This window comes from Hyla sarda, chromosome 7 (genome assembly GCF_029499605.1).
Source record: "Hyla sarda isolate aHylSar1 chromosome 7, aHylSar1.hap1, whole genome shotgun sequence".
NCBI lineage: Eukaryota > Metazoa > Chordata > Amphibia > Anura > Hylidae > Hyla > Hyla sarda.
The window spans coordinates 58068742-58090873 of NC_079195.1; the positions used below are offsets into that span (position 1 = coordinate 58068742).

The 22132-nt window shown below is 41.6% G+C and overlaps 1 protein-coding gene across 2 annotated transcripts in view; it reads left to right on the top strand.

Annotated features, from left to right (window-relative positions):
• Positions 1-22132, top strand: part of LOC130281678 (alpha-2-macroglobulin-like protein 1) — a 152751-nt gene that overhangs the window by 26674 nt on the left and 103945 nt on the right. For both annotated transcript variants that reach the window (XM_056529150.1, XM_056529151.1), the window contains exons 8-10: positions 4472-4601; positions 9366-9480; positions 20266-20372. In XM_056529150.1, coding sequence (XP_056385125.1) covers positions 4472-4601; positions 9366-9480; positions 20266-20372 — 352 coding nt within the window. The remainder of the gene's footprint in view (positions 1-4471; positions 4602-9365; positions 9481-20265; positions 20373-22132) is intronic.

Here is a 22132-nt window from a genome sequence, read left to right on the forward strand (position 1 = left end):
AGAAAAACTACAGACCATGGCAGAAAAAATAAGCCCTCATATAACCGGGTGTATGGAAAAATAAAAAGTTATAGAGGTCAGAAAAGGACATTTTTAAACATGCAAATTTTTGTACAAAAAGTTATAATTTTTTAAAAGTTTGGTATAATTTTAATCGTATGGACCTACAGAATAAAGATAAAATAAGATTATTTTTACCGAAAAGTGTACTGCATAGAATCAGAAGCCCCCAAAATTTACAAAATGGCATTTAAAAAAAAAAAAAGAAATTAGTGATTTCATTACAAAGTACAATTGGTATTGCAGGAGACAACCCTCATATAGGTCTGTAGGTGAAAAATTTTAAGTGTAATGATTTTTAGAAGGTGAGGTGGAAAAAACAAACTTCAAAAAAGAAAAAACAATGTGTGCTTAAGGGGTTAAATTCCTCACTGCTCCATGTCTGATTCATTATAGGGAATGTAAGTTTTTCCATGTAGCTGGCTGACAATCTTGTTCGCTAGTGATGATGCCACCCACTGGGCTGAACAATCTCTCTGAAGCCACACTAGAGGGGGGACAAAACAGAACATCTAGGGCAAACTGGGCAAGTTCTAGCCAATGGTCTAGTCTGGTGACCCAGAAGTCCATGGGGTCTGGGCTCATGGTGTCTGTCAGAGAAAGGACACTGCTGAGGTAGGCCTCAGCCTGATTATTCAGGTGGTGGTTCACATCCCTGTGATGAAGATTGATGTCAGGGGAATACCGGATGCAGAATCCTTGTCATCATGTGCTCCAGCGTGAAGATGCTGCTACTGCTCCTTCCTCTTGTTGGGGTAATGCTGATAGAGGGAGTTGAGCTTTGATTCAGTGGAGAGCAGAGACTGGACCCCCGTTCAGCAGGTGCTTGGTACTAGAAAGCTGTGGCAAACTGGCTGCGTAGCTTCTCCTTGTAGAACTCCAATTTAACCTCCTTCTCAGAAGGTGAGAAAAATTCCCCCATTTTGGCCTTATACCAAAGGTCTAAGAGAGATGCTATCCAAAGTCATTGCAAGATGCAAGAAACCATGCAGCTAGCCATCCTTGCCAGGTTTTCTGAGGGCTCAGCTTGTTCCGCCTCAATTCCATACGGCCAAGGTTTGTCATGGCCCTCATCATTATTAGTGTCGCCTTGAGAAGGGTCCTTGTCTCCTTCCACAGAGTCTAATGCTGAATCCTCCTCCTCAGATCCTACCTTCTCTACCTCCTCATTCAAGTTCTCACCCTCAAGGAGAACATCCATACTACTGCCAGCCAGATGGGAAATCTCTTCCATCCTTCCTTCTTCAATCATCATGCCTTTACTGTATAAGGAATATCAGGAGCATTACATCAATAATTCTGCTGTTCTCCTTCCTGACAAACCGGGTAGCCTCCTTGAAAGGCCGGAGCATACGACAGATGTTGTTCAATCCTTACAACAGATATCCTTATGACATATAGCTTTCAATCCCTCAGCTAAAAGTCACACTGGATGGAAAAATTGTCAGTCTGCTGTATTAGGAAAGGAAGTCTGTCACCGCTATGTGCTGCTGGTACAGGCGGTCGAACATGTGTAATGTTGAGTTCCACCATGTTGAAATGTCACAAATGAGGCAGTGTGGAGGAAAACCATTTTGGTGCTGTTGGAAGGCAGGCTTAAAAGCATAGGAATGGCTGAACCGCTCACACACGTTCCTGCACATATCCAGTACATGCGTGAGACCATCACAATTTTTGTGACTTTTGACAACAAGCTTTAACACATGTGCCAAACAGGGATAGTGTGTCATGCAACTTAGATGCTTGATTTTGCACCAATGAAAGGAGGATAAGCTAAGTTCTTTCCTGTGGGGTGACACAAGTTGTCCGTGGAGGAGGAGGACCCACATGGGGAGCAAGATAGGCGGTTGTCAGCAGTTTAACTTGATTGGTGCAACCATGGAGGTGTCACTACAGTTTCATGGCCTGGTTGTGGCTCATTCTGCAGGATGTTGACCTAGCCGTCCGTGAAAGACATGTATTGGCCCTGACTGTAGCAACTACTCAACGTATCTACAGTGGCATGCACTGCTCTGTACAAAGACAACTGCAAGGAGTGGCCCACCATCTCTGCCACGATTGTGCAAAGGAAGACGGCTTTCTAGGCAAAATAACAGTCACAAAGTATGTACCACCTGGGCTAAGCACACCCCATCGGTTGCCTGGAGGCCGTGGAGTCAACAAGATTGCACGAGAGTGCCTGTGTCACCAACAGCTTGGTAAGGTGCGAATTGATGCACACTACAACAGGGTGGCTGGGAGAATTCTATTGTATAGACATAGATTCCCCTATAGACAACTGACAGGATGGAGGATGAGGAGGAGGAGGAAACAACACTGATCAGAACAAGACTAATGTGCTGCCTGTGGAATAGGCCTGCCTGCTAGACATTTGGGAAGGATCTGGAGGATCATCAGTAGCAGCAGCAGCATTTTCCTCATGTTGTGGGGTGTCTCAACTGTCCCACATGGCCTTGTGGTGACGCTCCATATGCCTGAGTAGAAACACAGTTCCTACACTTGGACTCTGGCCACAGCTTACATTCTGTTTCAACAGATGACATAGTGCCACGTTGTCTGCATCTGGTAAGGTAGAAAAGAAAATCCAAACAGCAGACTACCAGACAGGGACTGCACCACCTGTATGTGCCCCCAGCCCCACCCCGAGCTCATCAGACCAGCAGCCCGACATCTGGTTAGCTTCACAAGTCCTCTTTCTTGACCTCGGCTACATTCTTTCTTGATGACACTGCCACTACCCTCCTGCTCTGAACATGTCAGGACTTCCTCAACTGGTTCCCATGTCCTATTCAAAACAACATCAAAATCAACATCAAACTCCTAATTGTCCTTGCCACTCCTCTCTACATGAACTTCTTGGTCACCTTGCTCCCCTTCAGCATAGCCACCATGATGCCTTACAGTATCCCTACCACACCTACCACCACTAGTGCTACGCTCTTACTCTGATTCCACCTCCACCAGCTCGGCAACTCCGCACACAATTCCTCCTCGTGGATAGTGCTATCCTTCTGCGTAGCAGTAGGGGGGGGAGGCAAGGACAGACATGGGGAAGCACAGCGCCTGGATGGACATTATCACTGCGCCATGTGACTGTAGATGAAAAGCTCATCATCATATTGTCAGTCCTCTGCCTCCTCCTCAAAATACTGATGACATATCCAGTCCTAAAAAGCCAGATCATTCAGTAAAACTGACACGGCTGTAACTGTTACCACCAGACACCTGACTGCTGTTGCTGCTCCCTGTACTGGTGTCGGTTCTGGCACTAACAATCTTACTGATGGAGGACATTGCAGGGGTCTTCTTTCCTCTACCCCGTCCAACATTTCCTTTAGCAAACATGAAGGTTTTGGAGGTTAGTTTAGAGATTTGTTTCCTAACAACCAGGCAAGTATAAGGCAAGTTTGATCAACCCAAAAAAATTTAAATGTACAGTTGCTTGAGAAGGCTAATGCATGTTTTTTAGATAGCTGCTGTGTAGTATTCATGAAACCTGTATTCCCAGTGCAAATGTGTGTCACTTGAAGGTGTTTTTTACTTTTCTGCTATTACACAACTAGGAAGATTTAATACAAGTTTGAGAAAACCTATCGTATGCACGAAAACTATATTAACAGGGCAAATGTATTTCACTTGCAGGCAGTTTTTAATTCGCTGCTATCATACAACTAGGAAGATTTAATAAGAGTTTCAGGAAACCAATAGTATTCATGTCAACTGCGTTAACAGGGCAGATCCGTGTCACATGCATACCCTTTTTACACAACTAAGAAGGTATAATGCGTGTTTCATTGAACGAGGAAAATAAACGTACATTGTCTTAGACAGGCTGATGCATTTTAATTGCACAGGCTTTTTAGTCTATGTAACCTGTAGGTAGACTGTTTTTGCGATTGATCTCTTTATATGTGAGTAAAGACACTACTCTGCTTCTAGGACACTTTGCGTAGGTATTGCTATCAGTCATTTATGCTTTAGCAACTATGTTCAAGCTAGACTTATTATAATATCCCTAGCTATAAGCTAGAAGATAAAATGACATTCCCCTCCTATGGGGGATAGCATTATCTTATAGAATTCTAGAAGATATTGCTATCCTTCAATGGTGGCAGTAGAGAGCAGAAATTGTTACCATCTGCCATTACAGTATAAGATACATAAATATAATTTGAAAACTCTACAGTAACATTTTACATACAGTAAATAAATTTACAATATATTCAGATGATGCTTCATCAAACTATAACACTATCTTGTACTTGGACACTGCATTCTACTATGATCTGGAGAATAGTAACAGGGATTGTTTTCTTCAGACAACTGGTTTAAATCTATTTGTGAACCTGTAGATGACAATGCAAATACTTATTTATACTGTATTCATCACATTATCTTCTGTATTTTTCAGGTACACTTATGGAAAACCAGTTTCAGGAACCATTAAACTTTTAGTCTGTAAACAACAAAGACCATCATTTCGTCAATATTTTGCAGGTCTTGGTCAGGAAGAACAAAATTGCCAAAATGTAACAATGCATGTAAGTATTAGCAAAAAAAAATAAAAAATCTTCCCCCATCACGCAATCATTATATGAAGGCATTCTAGTAATTCTTATTAAAGGGGTACTCCGGTGAAAACCTTTTTTCTTTTAAATCAACTGGTGGCAGAAAGTTAAACATATTTGGAAATCACTTCTATTAAAAAATCTTAATCCTTCCTGTACTTATCAGTTGCTGAATACTACAGAGGAAATTATTTTCTTTTTGGAATGCTCTCTGATGACATCAGGAGCACAGTTCTCTCTGCTGACGTTATAATAATAATAACACTTTATTTATTGTTGTCCTTAGTGGGATTTGAACCCAAGTCTCCAGCACTGCAAGGCAGCAGTGCTAACCACTGAGCCACCATGCTGCCCTTAGCATACATCTGCTATGCATGGTTGCTAAAATGGACAAAGATGTCAGCAGAGAGCACTGTGCTCGTGATGTCATCAGTGTTCCAAAAAGAAAGGAATTTCCTCTGTAGCATTCAGCAGCTAATAAGTACTGGAAGGATTAAGATTTTTTAATGGAAGTAATTTACAAATATATAGATTTGTGTAGCTCACTTAGTAGTAGATTGTACCTGAGGTTAAAGGTGTTGCCTTTACCCAAGAAGGCCTATAATTAAACTGTATGGGGGTATATAAACGTATTTATATAAAACCAGTCCTCAAGGTACAATTTGAAAAAAGAGGAAAGAAAAAAGAGAAGAAAAAAGAATGTAAGAAATAAGAGTTGGTCCAGAAAAAGTTAATATGTGGTATTTATTGATTGCAACAATTATTTAAAATAAAATATGATATAGGACAACCTATTAAACCTCAGCAGGGCCCTTGCATGGGGTATAGGGGTCCAAAAAAATGAGAATGGTAAAAATGGAATAAGATAAAACAATTATGTGGAGATAAAATATAATAAAATAAATTATAGTAATGTACTGTATATCGAAAACAGTTATTGGCAGTCTCTGGTATAAATCGAATTCATTCGTTTGAAGCGCTTATTAGAGGGTGCCTGAGATGTTCAGCATTGGAGTGGAAATGTACTGTAATGATGAGCTGGCGATCTGTCTCAGTTCATTCAGAAATTAGCATACAGATTTGCCGTGGTGGTACAGTGTGACAATGTTGGCACAGTTCATGTAACAGTGTGTAGATGTTGTCAATCTTCGGTAGATGATACAGTGTTGCCAAAGGGCTGTGCTGCACTGCAGTATCGTACGGCTGTTTGTAATAGAGTTCGGTGCACAGCACCACTCACCGGCTCCTAGGAAGAACAAGACGGGACAGACTGGCACAGATGGGCAGTCGGCACAGGTGGAAAAAGTGACTGTCCGGCAGTTGGGTAGCTGGGTCCTGGGCTGGCACGGCTGGCGTCCGGCCTGTTGAAGTAAATGTTCCAGGACTGTGGTTTGCCGTTGGATGTTCCGGAGCTAGTTTCGGGAGTGGTGATCTGTGGTGGCGTCCTCGTGTCTGAACGGAGCGCTATCTGCGCGCGTAAAGCGGTGGTCACCGCACAGAGGGCATCCAGCAGTTGCGAATAGTTAGCGATGTAGTTAGCGATATACAGTGTATTCTCAAATAGCTATACGCGTTTCAAGGCCTCGGGCCTTTTCTTCAGTAGCAATGGAGATGTATTAAGGAGAAATTATGAAACAATTTATAGTGTCTGTACTGTGATGTCATTATCGTTTAGGATCGGTGTGAAAACCTGGAAATCAGGTAATGACTGTAAAAGATGGTTACTGGACCGTAACAGGGAAGGAGAAATGAGTGTAAGTGTGAGATAGTGGGAAAGAAAAGAAGGAGGAATAGAAATTGAGTGTGATTGAGATTAGTGTGTGTATACAGAATTGTGTATGTAGAGTCTTGTAAAAATTATTTAATGAAGAGGAGATCATGGATATATAGATATTGAAATATTTTTGGAACATAGTGAATAATATGTAGTGATAGTACACGTGTAAAGATAGATGCATTATACATATATGTATGTGTGCGCATGGGTATGGGCATGTATGAATCGTGGTGTGATAAGAGTGTGTGTAGGGTTATCAAATTTATGTGTGAGGTAGATGTGAGTGTTAACGGACATTGGTAGTGATATGATGGAAATGTGAATTAGAAAAGGTGGTATTAAAAATATGGGTGGAAAATGGGGGAAGAGGATATGGAAAAAATAAATGAAGTGCGATGAGTGAAATTGATACATGGAAAATAAACAAAAATAAATAAAAATAAGAATACATATGGGAAATGGAAAATAAATAAAAATGAGAAATAAAGAATAAAAATGGAAATAATAATATTCATAGAGAATAGACATAATAAAAATACAAATAAAAATAAAAATAAAAGATAAATGAAAATTGATAATTAGTAGGAATAATAAAGTTAATAAAAATAAAACATAAATAGAAATAAAAATAGATGGAGATGAGGATGTAGATATATCAGTAAGTGTATGATGAACTTCGTATTCTGTGTGAGGCAATTCCTGGATAGGTTCGCTCACAGGAACCGTCACTGCGTCGATATGCGACCAGGCAGTCACGGGTCGTGGGAGCGAGCCTGATCCAGGACCTACAGGAAACCAAAGATCTCGAGTTCTGCATTAAGTCCTCTTGGTGCCAATGAGTCAAACTCGAAAATCTTTCTTGATTCGGCCTTCGACATCTGTGTAATATAATCGCCGCCTCTCCAACATCTTCGTACACTCTGTATGGCTGTGAAAAAAAGTTCGGATGGATTTTGTTTGTGATGTTCGAGAAAATGTAATGATAGTGGGTGGGATTTTAAACCTTTTCTTATATTATACATGTGTTCGATGATACGGGTTTTAAGTTGTCTTTTAGTGCGGCCTATATATTGCTTGCCGCAATTGCATTGTATCAGATAAATTACGCCTTTGCTGTTACAAGTAAGGCATTCAGAGATTGTGTGTGAGAATTGATTAGAGGTAGAGATAATTTCTGTGATTTTTCTCGGAAAATCTGTGTTTTTACAGGCTGTGCAGGTTCCACATCTGTGGAACCCTTTAGTCTGCAACCAAGTGGATGAAGATTTGGTATCAGGTGGTTCTTTAATGCTTGGGGCAACTTTTATGCCTAGATTGGGGGCCTTGGTATAGACTATTGGTGGACGTGAGGGGATGTCCTTGCCGATTGTTTTGTCATTGATTAAGAAATACCAGTTTTTCCTAATAATGGCTTCGATTTTTTTAATGGTCACTGCTGAAAGGTAGAATGAGTTTGGGATCATCATTTGTATTTGAGTGGTCATCAGATCTAGGAATGAAAAGTGATGATCTCTCTAAAGTGCATATCTTATTGTAAGATGTATCAAGAATCTTTTTGGGATAGTTTTTATCCAGGAATTTGTCTGTAAGGTTTTGAGCTTCTTCTTTAAATTTGGAGTCCAGGGTGCAGTTGCGTTTTAATCAGCGGTATTGGCCTATAGGGATGTTTAAAAGCCATCTTGGTAAGTGGCAGCTGTCAAAAAGGATAAAACTGTTCTTTGCAACTGGCTTATGGTATGTACTACACATCAGTTTTGGTGGTTCTATAGTGACTAAAAATTCTAAAGTGCCAGTGCTAATTTGTGGGGTGAAGTTTAAATTTGAGGTATTGTTGTTAATTTCCTGGATAAAATTCTCTAACGTGTCTTGTGTCCCTTTCCAAATAAAAATTATATCATCTATATAGCGCCGCCATAGTACGAGATCCGCGCCGATCCTGGGAGTTATGTTTTGGTCTTTCCAGGATGCCATAAATAAATTGCGAATTTATTTATGGCATCCTGGGAAGACCAAAACATAACTCCCAGGATCGGCGCGGATAAGCGCTTCAAACGAATGAATTCGATTTATACCATAGACTGCCAATAACTGTTTTCGATATACAGTACATTACTATAATTTATTTTATTATATTTTATCTCCACATAATTGTTTTATCTTATTCCATTTTTACCATTCTCATTTTTTTGGACCCCTATACCCCATGCAAGGGCCCTGCTGAGGTTTAATAGGTTGTCCTATATCATATTTTATTTTAAATAATTGTTGCAATCAATAAATACCACATATTAACTTTTTCTGGACCAACTCTTATTTCTTACATTCTTTTTTCTTCTCTTTTTCCTTTCCTCTTTTTTCAAATTGTACCTTGAGGACTGGTTTTATATAAATACGTTTATATACCCCCATACAGTTTAATTTACAAATATGTTTAACTTTCTGCTACCAGTTGATTTAAAAGAAAATAGGTTTTCACCGGAGTACCCATTTAAAGCCTGAACATTCAGATACCATAAAATTATATTTGGCCAGGTCCCAGGCACTGGAAGACTATTTAGCAGAAAAGCCACAGCACTCAAAAAAAGATGATGCAAAAAAGGGGAATTTATTCCATCCAAAAAGATGCAACATTTCGATCGCCCAATGCAGCCATTTGTAAATGGCCGCATTGGGCGACCAAAATGTTGCATCTTTTTGGATGGAATAAATTCACCTTTTTTTGCATCATCTTTTTTGTAGTGCTGCGGTTTTTCTGAGATATATATATATATATATATATATATATATATATATATATATATATATTTATTTTATATTTGTATGTGCGTGTCTGTTATTCGAATATCCCATACTGAAGTACAAGAGCATCTGGTAACATTAACGCATTGCCTATTGAAAGCAACTATTACTCTAGCATTTGAGTCTATACCAACTTTTTTCTTAATTTTTTTTTCCATCAGACTGATGACAAAGGGTGTCTATCAAGAGAGATGGACCTCGCGTTTTTCAATATGTCAAGTACAAAAAAATATGATTATTTCACTGTCTCATTTACACTGACAGAGGACATATCAGGTGAGTTATGTTGTATGTTATCAGTTATTGTGACCGGAAGAGATCAGAACTACTGAATACAAAAAGCAAACAATTAATTCTTAAAGAAATATGTCATTAAAATTTAGTCTATATAAGAATGTTTGATGATTAATATTTTAGTTTACATGTGTTAAATGTTTCAATTATTTTTAAAAACTTTCCTGGCAGCTACCTTCCTGTATTATTTGCATAGGCAGTGCAGCAGGGTCTGTGTGCTTTGTGGTAATTAAATCAGTGGGGGTCATTGTAAGGGGATTATCTATAAACTTCTGCTAAGGCTCGGTTCACATTACATTTTGACCATACGGAGTGAAAACCGGGGGCTCCCATATCCCAGCTGGACCCGGCCCGTATCTCATTCACTTGAATGAGCCGACCGTAGTTAGATAGTGATTCACTTGGTTCACTTTTGCTCCGTATCCGGTTTTGTGTCCGGACCTAAAACAGTGGTATGCCACGGTTTTAGGTCCAGTGACAAAACCAGATACGGGGCAAAAATGAGCCAATCAGAGTCACAATCTGACACTGGTCAGCTCATTCAAATGAATACGATATGGGCCGGGCCTGGCAGGGATACGGGAGCAACCGGTTTTCACTCCCCCCAAGCTGGATCCGGTGACCGTATGGTCAAAACTGTATGGTTAAAATCTGATTGTTAGTTATAGCCTGGTAAAGTATGCAGCATTTACTCCCCAGCTCGGTGCTCATTGCGGGATGCTGTAGACTGGCTCCATAGACTATAATGGAGCCTGTCTCTTGCACAGTGCCAAGACGGGGAAGTGCAATATGTCAAAAGTTTAACTAATTGACAGTAACACTTTAAGCCAAGTAGGTGGCTGCCTGATATGAAGGCCAATCTAGCAGATCAGAGCCAATTAAAGAAGCCTTTTACACTGCTCAATTATAATGTAGTCAGGGCCACTAGAACGATCACTGAATCCTTTTTACAGTCCTTACATCATTGTTAAACGCACATACCCTGTTTACAAAATGATGATTTTTGGCCATGTATGCATCTTTGGTCAGTGCACCTTTTACACAGGCAGTATCAGCCAATATAAAATGCCCTTAACCTCTTCCCGCTATGGGACGTATGCATACGTCCCAGCATCCAACATGTTCGCATGCTGGGACGTATGCATACGTCCTCGCGATCTTCTGCTCTGCCGCAGGCAGCTAAGGAGATTGCTGGCGGGACCCGGCCGTTATTCACAGCTGGGCACCTGCCACAGCTTCTGGGGCTGCTAACGCAGCATTAACCCCATATATGCCGTAATCACGGTATCTATGGTGTTGACAGGGGGCTCCCCCTGTTCACCAACGGCGGCACCGTGATACGATTGCTGGTCACCGTTGGTTGCTATAACAGCAGGAGGTCAGATGATGACCTCCTGTCTGCCTGCTACGGAAGTCTGTGAGATCCAGCCACAGGCTGGATCGCACAGGCTGTAGTGTGTGCAGTTGATAAGGTCATACTGTGCTCCAGTACAAATGTATTACAGCATAGTATAAACTGTAAAAAGTTAAAAAAAAAATTATAAAAAGTTCTTCAATAAAAGTATGAAGTATAAAAAATTAATAAATAAATGCCCCTTTCCCTGTATTATTATCTTTACAAAAAAAAAAAAACACACAAATCATATACATACTAGGTATTGCCACATCTGTAATGACGTGCATAAATCTTTAATGTAAACTATCCCTCACAATGAACGGCGTAAAAAAAATTTAAAAACTATAAAAAAAATGCAAAATTCGCCAATTTTGGTACAAACAGCTGAATAAAAAAGATTCAAAGGTAGCATATATCGCAAAAATGATACCAATAAAAAATACAGCTTGTCCCGCAAAAAAAAGCCCTCACTGAATGGCGTCGGACCAAAAATAATTTTTTTTCCCTTTCTTGTGTTTTCATGTTCTGACAGCCGTAACTTTTAAAAGTTACGGCTGTCGGAACATGATAACACACGAAAGGGAAAAAAAGTGAGGGCTTTTTCTTTGCGGGACAAGCTCAGAAAAAGGAAAAAGAACATAAAAAGCTATATAAAATGGGTATCGCCATAATCATACAGACCCACAGAATGAATGTAACATAATTTTTATTGTACAGTGAATACTAGAGATGGGCGAATTTTTCAAAAATTCAATTCGAACGATTCGCCAAATTTTCTGTAAAAATTTGCTTTGATACGAATTTATTCGCGATGAATCTCTATTAAAAATGGCTATTTCTGGCCTACAGAGAGCCACAATAGGGTTGTAGAACACTTTGCTGTAACACGCATAGGGAGTGTGCTGGGGCAGCAAAATAATACAGTTATTCAGTATGACATGCAGATTACAAGCGTCGCTATTAGAATTACTGCCGCAGAGTGGCACAATGACAGAGGCTGGATGTAGCAGCAGGGTCGGGATACCACATCACGTCACAATTGAAGAGATTAAAGAGATTTTTTTAAATGTCAATTGAAGATTTTGAAATTGTGAATATTCGCTTTTTTTCTGCATATGCGCATATTCGCATATGTGAATATTCGCATATTCCTTCTAATTAGAATGATGTAAATTAGAATGATGAATGATGCAAATACACTTGTCAGAGGTTATCAACAACATCCCTAGCAACCAATAGTAAAGTTGCCCACCCCCTCACTGTTTTCTTCCTCGACGACATGAATATGCAAATATTCGCATATGCGAATATAACAAATATGCGAAATTCGCGAATATAGGACGAATATTTGTCTATATATTTGCGAAATATTGCGAATTTGAATATGGGCAATGCCGCTCATCACTACCCTTTCCCCATAGGTATAGGCAGAGTTACCCCCCCCTTCCCCATAGGTATAGGCAGAGTTACCCCCACTTTCCCCATAGGTATAGGCAAAGTTACCCCCCTTTCCTCATAGGTATAGGCAGAGTTACCCCCCCCCCCTTTCATTCCCTTTCCCCATAGGTATAGGCAGAGTTACCCCCCTTTCCCCATAGGTATAGGAAGAGTTACCCCCCACTTTCCCCATAGGTATAGGCAGAGTTACCCCCCTCATTCCCATAGGTATAGGCAGAGCTACACCCACCCTTTTTTCCCATAGGTATAGGCAGAGTTACACCCCCCCCCTTTCCCATAGGTATAGGCAGAGTTACCCCTCCTCCCTCATTCCCATAGGTATAGGCAGAGTTACACCCACCCTTCTTTCCCATAGGTATATGCAGAGTTACACCCCACTCTTTCCCATAGATATATGCAGAGTTACACCCCCCTCTTTCCCATAGGTATATGCAAAGTTACCCCCCTCTTTCCCATAGGTATATCCAGAGTTACCCCCCTCCCCCCTCTTCCCCATAGATATATGCAGAGTTACACCCCCTCTCTTTCCCATAGGTATATGCAGAGTTGCATCCCCCTCTTTCCCATAGGTATATGCAGAGTTACCCTCCTCCCCCCTCTTCCCCATAGGTATATGAAGAGTTAAAAAAATAAAAAAATGATGCTCACCTGATGTCCCACGCAGCGATCTCCTCAGCAGCAGGGACCCGCGTCTTCTCCCCTCCACAGTACAGGCGCCAATGAGTCATGTCTCCTCTGTGTAAACTGCAGATGCAGCTCAGACAGAGGGGACACCTTCTCCTGTATGTGCGTGTATCGCACATACCGGAGAAGGCAGCGATGTCTGCTGGGGATCTGGGACAAGTGTCCCGGATCCTCAGTAGCGGCGTTGGTGGCAGGCCCTTAACCCGGCCGAGCCCTCGGACGACGTCCAAATGGCCCGGCCGGTCAGTCCGCCCCTGTGCATGGATCAGGCTACCTTGACGCAGCACAGACAAAATGTTCTTCCCGTTGTTGGTCACCATGGTTCACATTTTCAGTTGTCCTGGAGAAAGCCATGATTTGATTATTTGATGAATCACTTTGAGCAATTCCTCACTTGTGTTACTCCGTTCGCCAAGGCAAACCAGGTGAGGAACAGCGTGACACCGCCGTGCCCTGCACACTGGGTGTGCTGGATGGGCACTGTAGCTTGTCTGTGCATTGGAGGAAGAGGAGGCAGAGTCGGGCATTGTGGCAGGACTAACAGCATGAAGGCGGAAGCGGCGGGACCTGGCCAAGTTGTTGGTATGGCAGGAACCACATTCACCCAGTGGGCCATAAAGTACATGTATTGTCCCTGACCGTAGTTACAGCTCAACACATCGGCAGTGACGTGCACTTTGGTACACACCTACGGGCTCAAGAACTGGCCCACTTTCTGTTTTATATATTTGTGCAGGGCTGGTACTGCCTTTTTCAAAAATAAATTGCGGCTTGGAACTCTCTACCTCGGCTCGGCACAAGCCATCAGTTCTCTGAAAGGTGCAGAGTCCAACCCTTGAGAAGGGAGGGATTGCAGCACCAGCAGCTTGGATAGGAGCACATTTAGCTTCTGCACCGTTGGATGAGTGGGCGCATACTGCTGTCTCTTGAAAATCACTTGGTGATGGATTGTTGCCGGAATGACTCACGAGAAGTAGTAGGAGTAGGAGCATCTGGACCAACAGAAGATGAGAATGACAGACAGCTCCCTTCGGCTGAGGTGGTGGAGCCTTGGCTGACTGAAACAGGGAGCAGCGTGCCACTAGGGGACGCAACAAGCTGGACCACCAAATAGAAGCTTAGGTTCTCCTGGGCTGCTTGATGGTGATGCTGTATATGTTGACGCATGGCTGTGGTGTCAACATCGGGACCCTGGCCACGCTTCAACTTCTGCTGACATATCTTACATGCTGCCATGTTAACCTCCTCCGGATGCTTGACAAAAAACTGCCACACCGCTGAGTAGCTGATTTTTCCCCCAACAGTCTACCCCAGGCTCCAGACTTCCCATTGCGGCCACCCTTCTGACACCCAAAAATGCTACCACCTTGTTGGCTCAGCTGCTGCCTCACGGGCAACCTGCCACCCTCCTCTCCTGATGATGATGAAGCCCCTTCTGCACCCGGCTCCCAATTGGGATCGGCTTCATCATCATCAAGTTGTGTCTGCACGTCACTGATGTCATCCTCAAGTTTCTCAATGGTGTCTGTTTCAGTAGCATGAACGCTCTCAACACCACCTCCCATGCCACTCTCCTCATCACCACTTGCCCGCCTAGTGGAGAAATCGGCAGATGTTTCCTCCACATCTTGGCTAGGCAGTAGCTGCTGACTGTCCTCTAGTTGATAGTCCTCGCTGTATAGGGGAGCTGAGCCCACAGCATTCAATACTTCTCTGCGTGAGGGAACAGCATAGGACAGAGGCAGTTGGAGGACAGGGACTGCTCCCAGGCCATGCCAACTGATGGTTGAGTCTGAGAACCCCACCGACTGGTGACTGGGGTGTCGGATATCACTTGGGATGAAGTGGATGACTGAGTTAACCAATCAATGATGGCTGCTGGGTTGCTGGTCGAGACAAGACCACCAACTGACACAGGGAGCTCAGACCTCTCGCTGCGACTCATGCTGCCACGCACCCCTTTTCTGCTGCGACCTCTGCCTGCGCCTGATGAATTTAGGCCTCCGCCACTCCTCTGTGCACAGCCTGGCACTTCTCTGCCTGACATACTTGTAGAACAGTGGTGTGCGTATATATTTTACTTTTTATAGAGCAATACACCCCTATACGGCTGCAACAGAAACTTGCGGAACACTCAATGTGTGTATATATATCCCTGCTTTTACACTAACAGGCCACTATACACTTGAAACACGTACAACAGCGGAGTGCGTATATATTTAACTTTTTTTTTTTTAGAGAAATATGCCCCAGTACGGTTGCACCAGAAATAAGCATAAAAATCTAGTGCGTAAGAGGGGGATTTATCAAAACCTGTCCAGAGGAAAAATTGCTGAGTTGTCCATAGCAACCAATCAGATCGCTTCTTTCATTTTTTTCAGAGGTCTTGTCTATGGGCAACTCAGCAACTTTTCCTCTGGACAGGTTTTGCTAAATCTCCCCTTAAGTCTTTTAGTGCTTTTACACGTACTGACCCCTATTAGCTTTAACCAGAAAAAAATGTAAAACTGCAGAGTGCGTATATTTTTCACTTTTTTTTTTTACAGAAATACCCCCCATTACAGTTGCAACAGAAAAAAAGCGTTCTCTGCTCTCTCTCTAGCCAGAACAAATGTGGGCTTGAGGTGAATTGATTTGCCACTGTAAAGAGCTGCATTGATTAGTGCACGCACCAAGTCTCTGCTCTCTTTGCAAAATGTCAGGCATATGCCTGTCTTCGGCAATGGCTGCCGAATATACAGGACTGTGACATCACAGGGCTGGCTGGCTGCTGATGTGATTCAGGGTGATCCTGCCTACCCACCTTCCCAGAAACCCTTGGCCAATGTCCTCACAAGTGTAGCCACCATTTTATCCCCCAGCCCGCACAAAATGTAGTGAATGAAGCGATTCGTTACCACGAAGCACGTGGAAATTCAGATTCGAATTTTCATTACATTCGGAACAAATTCCACTTTGTCAGCTTTGATTCACCCATCTCAAGTAAACACCGTAAAAGAAATAAAAAAAATGCCAGATATTTTCCAGTTTTTCACAATACTTTGGAGTTTTTCACAAAAATGCTTCATGTGTCAACAAAAATGCACCAATGATATAAAGTACAATATGTCAGGAAAAAACTTTCTCAGAATCGCTCCGCTCAGAAAAAACTTTCTAAAGTTATTACCATTTAAAGAGATACATGTCAAATAAATAAAGAGCTTGGTCATTAAGGTAAAAAATGGAGACGCATTTAGGTAAGTATGTAAGAAAATGGGGTCAAATCTTTGTGTCCCACTGTAGACAGAGCAGAGAGTGTAAACTTTAGCTGCAGCCAGCTACGTTCTAGCTTTAAACATGTTAAAATTCAGTTTTGGGGATGTTTACAGCAGTGAGAATATTAAGGAAAGACATGCAGTATTTTAATATTTAAAGGAGTAGTTTCATGGATAAAAATGTATCCCTATCCGCAGGATAGGGGGTACGTTTTAGATTGCGTGGGGTCCGAGTGCCCCCCCCCAATCTCCTGTATAGAGCCCCGACTCTCCCACGGAGCGGCGTGTCACAACCAGCACCCGAAGCCGGGGCTGCCACGCCCCCTACGCATATTTCCATAGAAGAGCCGACTCTCCCATAAACATATATGGAGGGGGCGTGGTGGCCCCCGCTTTGTGCGGGGATCGTAACGCGCCACACCCGGGGAGAGCTGGGGCTCTATTCAGGAGATCATGGGGGGCCCCGAAGCGATCTTAACTTTATCCCCTATCGACAGGATAGTTTTTATCCATGAGATATCTCCTTTAATATTCCTTCAGTTAATATAGACATGTCAAACTACGATAGTCTTCAGTCTAAGATTTCATGCAATCTTAACTTACTAGACTTAATAGACTTCTTAATAGACTTTTAGTTCTGCATTTTGATGTTATCCTGCATAATTTAGGCATCCAACAGTAAATTAAAGCTGCCTTCTCATAAGAAGTCTCTGTTTATTCTGTCCCAGTCTACACAGCAAAGTTATAAATGAGATGCAGAAAACCACTATAGTAGCTAGTGAACAAACTGTTATATTTTATATTAGTCAAAATAATATATACAGTAAAGGAAAATAATATTTCTTCCTGTTCGTTTACCCACTGACAAAGAAGTGATAAGTCTATCATTTTAATTCTCGTTTTTTTTAAACAGTGAGAGACAAAATAAAAATTAAAAATCCAGAAAAATGCATTGTAACCTCTTAAGGACGCATGGCATACCTCTACATTCTGCACCCGCTCCTCCACTATGATACGGGTTCACGGGCTGACCCCACTATGACATAGCGGGGTGGTCCTTGCTGCTATCAATGGCCGGGACCAGTGCCTAATGCCGGACATCACCAATCGCGATCAAAGTAAATGTCGTGTCTAAAATTAAAAAAAATATATTTTTCCTGGCAGCTCAGTTGAACTGATTGGGATCACTGCGGTGAAACTGCAGTGTCCTGATCAGCTGAGAGGACAACGGGAGAGCCCTTACCTGCCTTCCTGCTGTCCAATCTCTTCTGCGATGAGCCAGGCAGCCTTAGCAGCCTGGAACAATCGAGCGCAGATAACACTGATCAGTGCTTTGCTATGGCATAGCATTGATCAGTGTCTGCAATCTAAAGATTGCATGTTATGGTCCCCTATGGGGGACTAAAAAATGGTGTTAAAAAAAAAAGTGAATTAACCCCTTCCATAATAAAAGTTTAAATCACCCCCCTCCCCTTTTCCCAATTAAAGAAAAAAAATATATATGTAAACAAAAATAAACATATGTGGTATTGCCACATATATAAAAAGTGATCAAAAAGTCCCTTAAAAATAAAAATTACAGACCACAACGCAAAAAATTACCCCTCATATAGCCCTATATGCGGAAAGATAAAAAAGTTATAGGGGTCAGAAAATGACAATTTTAAACACACTAATTTTGGTGCATGCACTGTAGTAAAAAAAAATTTCAAGTAGTAAAATAAAATAAAACTTACATAAATTGGCTATCCTTGTAACCATATGGACCTACAGAATAAATATAAGGTGTCACTTTTTTACCGAAAAGTGCACCGTGTAGAAACAGAAGGTGCTAAAAATTACAAAATGGAGTTTTTTAAAAAATTGCTAGCGCATAAAGCAAGCCCTGATATAGGTCTGTAGGTGGAAAACTGAAAGTGTTATGATTTGTAAAAGATGAGGAGGAAAAAACTAAAGTGCAAAAATGGAAAAACCCTGAGTCCTTAAGGTGTTGAATAAGCTATGAATTGCATTTTCCCAATGAAATAAGTATTTGATTAAGATTTCTGCTACAAGCTGAGATTAGAAGCACTCTCTTAAGCTGAGCACTCCTATTCTCAGCTTGTTACCTGTATAAAAGACACCTGTCCACAGAAGCAATCAATTGACCAGATTGAAAACTTTCCACCATGGCTAAGACCAATGAGCTGTCCAAGGATGTCATGGACAAGATTTTAGACCTACACAAGACTGGAATGAGCTACAAGACCATCACCAAGCAACTTGGTGAGAAGTTTACAACAGTTGGTGTGATTATTCACAAATGGAACATTAAATAACTGTCACTCTCCCTCAGTTAGGGGCTCCAAGTAAGATCTCACATTGTGGAGTTTCGATGATCATGAGAATGATCTCAGGGCATTTGGACCATAGTTGCCAAGAAAACAATTGGAGAAATTCTGCCTATGACCCCAAGAACACCATTACCACAATCAAACATCATGCTTTGGAGGTGTTTTTCTGTAAGGGGACAGGACAAATTAATCAATAAAAGGGACAGTGGATGGGGCCATGTAATGTAAAATCTTGGGTGAGAAACTCCATCCCTTCAGCGAGGGCGTTGAAGATGGGTTGTGGATGGGTATTACAGCACAGCACAGTCTATTATAGTATTCCAAGCAGAATAATGGATGTTTAATAAGCGAATATCCAGCTGAAAAAAGGGGTATAAAAATATGGCTAACATAAAAAATCTGCAGTGCACTGCTCACCGTACTGCAGACCTGCTGTCAAATGGAAACCCGGCTATGCTGTGGGACTAGAAGTGCTTTAGTGCCCAATGTCAGCTCAAGCATTGCTCGAGGCTGATGCTTGCAGAATCTGCCATGTAGGCCGTCCGAGCATACGAACGCTTCCCCAACATTGAACTGTATGGAGTGATGGTCTCCACTGCAGAGGTGAGTATATAGCTTGGGTCCAATGGGGGCCCTCTAAATTTGAATAGTTATTATTACCGTAATTATAATTAGTGTTGCTCGTGAATATTCGCAATGCAAATTTTATTCGCGAATATCGCATATTCACGAATTCGCGAATATTCGCGAATATAGCACTATATATTCGTAATTACGAATATTCGTTAATTTTTTATTTTTTTTTTCCACAGTACACATCACAGTGATCACCCCTCTCTGCTCCTAGCTTGTGTGGTGTAAAGAAGGCTCTAATACCGTGTGAGACTGGCGTGCGAGACTGGCGTGTTAATTTCCGCATATGCAAATTTTTGCATATGCAAATTTCCACATATGCTAATTTTCGCATACGCTGATTTTTGCACATGCGAAAATAAAACGCGAATATTACGAATATGCGAATTTAGCAAATATATGACGAATATTTGTCCATATATTCGCAAAATATCACAAATTTGAATATGGCCTATGCCGCTCAACACTAATTATAATTAAAAGCTTTCCATTTTTTTATACATTTACCCAGGTATCCATGTGATTTCAAAGTGCAAATAACTATATCACATTTATTTAGCTATTTTTGTTACTTTAGTTTTCCCATTTTCCCATTGTTACCATTTCTTCGGCAGTGGGCACTTAAAAAAAAAAATATAAAAAAAAAAATATATATATATATATATATATATATATATATATATATATATATAGATAGATAGATATAAAATTGTAAAATATAAATCTATCTGACAACACATTTACTGTTACTGGTTACCCCATCTTCGTAGTTTGGCACCTCTAATGAACAATTGTCTTGTTTGTCAAATCAGTACATAACATTTACTTTAAAAGATGTAAAATAATGCACACTTACCATATTAGGTGTGCAGATGCATATTACATCCTGGCGGATTTCTCGTGTATACAATAATGGTACAAGTAAGTTGTTCAGGTCTTACAAATTGCCATGCTCCAGTTTTTACCTCATCTTAGTAGTAAATATCTCCATATATTTGTCTATTCACAGGAGACACTGCACAAGAATTATCTTTAACCTTCATTGTCTCTAATCCAAAAATGGATTTTGAAAGCGTTCCCAAATTTTACCAAAAAGGAATCCCATTAACTGTCAAGGTAATGACATAAGTATAGGTGCAAAAACCTGGAATTCAGCCATAGGGGAGCACTACTTGAGAAGGGGGGCAGAGCCTGTGGGCCTACTGGGCCTAGTAGTGCAACAGCTAGTTAAAGTCAGGTGATCTTAACCCCTTAAGGACCACAGGTTTTTCCGTTTTTGCACTTTCGTTTTTTCCTCCTCACCTTTTAAAAATCATAACCCTTTCAATTTTGCACCTAAAAATCCATATGATGGCTTATTTTTTGCGCCACCAATTCTACTTTGCAGTGACATCAGTCATTTTACCCAAAAATCTACGGTGAAACAAAAAAAAATCATTGCGCGATGAAATTGAAGGAAAAAACGCCATTTTGTAAATTTTGGGGGCTCCCGTTTCTACGCAGTACATTTTTCGGTAAAAATGGCACATTATCTTTATTCTGTAGGTCCATACAATTAAAATGATACCCTACTTATATAGGTTTGATTTTGTTGTACTTCTGTAAAATATCATAGCTACATGCAGAAAAATTTATACATTTAAAATTGTCATCTTCTGACCCCTATAACTTTTTTATTTTTCTGCATATGGGGGCGGTATGAGGGCTCCTTTTTTGCGCCGTGATCTGAGGTTTTTAGAGGTACCATTTTTGTATTGATCGGACTGTTTGATTGCTTTTTATACATTTTTTCATCATATAAAAAGCAACCAAAAATACGTTATTTTGGACTTTGGAATTTTTTTGCGCGTACGCCATTGACCATGCGGTTTAATTAATGATAAATTTTTTATAGTTCGGACATTTACGCACGCGTCGATACCATCTATGTTTATATTTATTTTTATTTACATGGTGGTTTTTTTTTATGGGAAAAGGGGGGTGATTTGAACTTTTATTAAGGAAAGGGTTAAATCACATTTATTAACTTTTTTTTTACACTTTTTTTTTGCAGTGTTATAGCTCCCATAGGGGGCTATAACACTGCACACACTGATTGCCAGCACTGTTCACTGCAAAGCCATAGCTTTACAATGATCAGCATTATCGGCAGTCAATTGCTCAAACCTGCATCTCAGGCTTGGAGCAATCAGTCGCCGAGGGGACACGCCGGAGGCAGGTAAGAGGACCTCCGCTTGTGTCCCAGCTGTTTGGGACACCGCATTTTCACTGCGGTAATCCCGATCAGCCCTGCTGAGCAGCCGGGCAGCTTTCACTTTCGTTTTAGATGCGGCGTTAAACTTTGAACGTCGCGTCTAAAGGGTTAATAGCGCGCGGCACCGCGATCGCTGCCGCGTGCTATTAGCCCCGGGTCCCAGCATCAGATACATGCTGGGACCGACCCGATATATTGCGGGAGCCAGCCAAGGACGTAAATATACGTCCTTGGTCGTTAAGGGGTTAAAGGGGTACTCTGGCGCTAAACATCTTATGATATAAGATGTTAGATTGCGGGGATCCCACAATCTCTCCTGCAGGACCCCCTTTTTCAGCTGCACAGAGTGAGGATTGCTCTGTGGCTGATGATAGGCTGTGCAGGGGATGGAGTGTCCCATCGTTACCTCGCGTCCCCCCCCCCCTCAATGCAAGTCTATGGGATGGGGCATGGTGGCTATCACGCCCCCTCCCATAGACTTGCATTGAGGGGGGCGGAGCCATGACGTCACGATACTCCGTCCCCTGCACCACCTGTCATCAGCCACAGAGCGATCCTCACTCTGTGCAGCTGAAAAACGGGTTGCTGCAGGAGAGATCGCGGGGTTCCCCAGCGGCGGAAT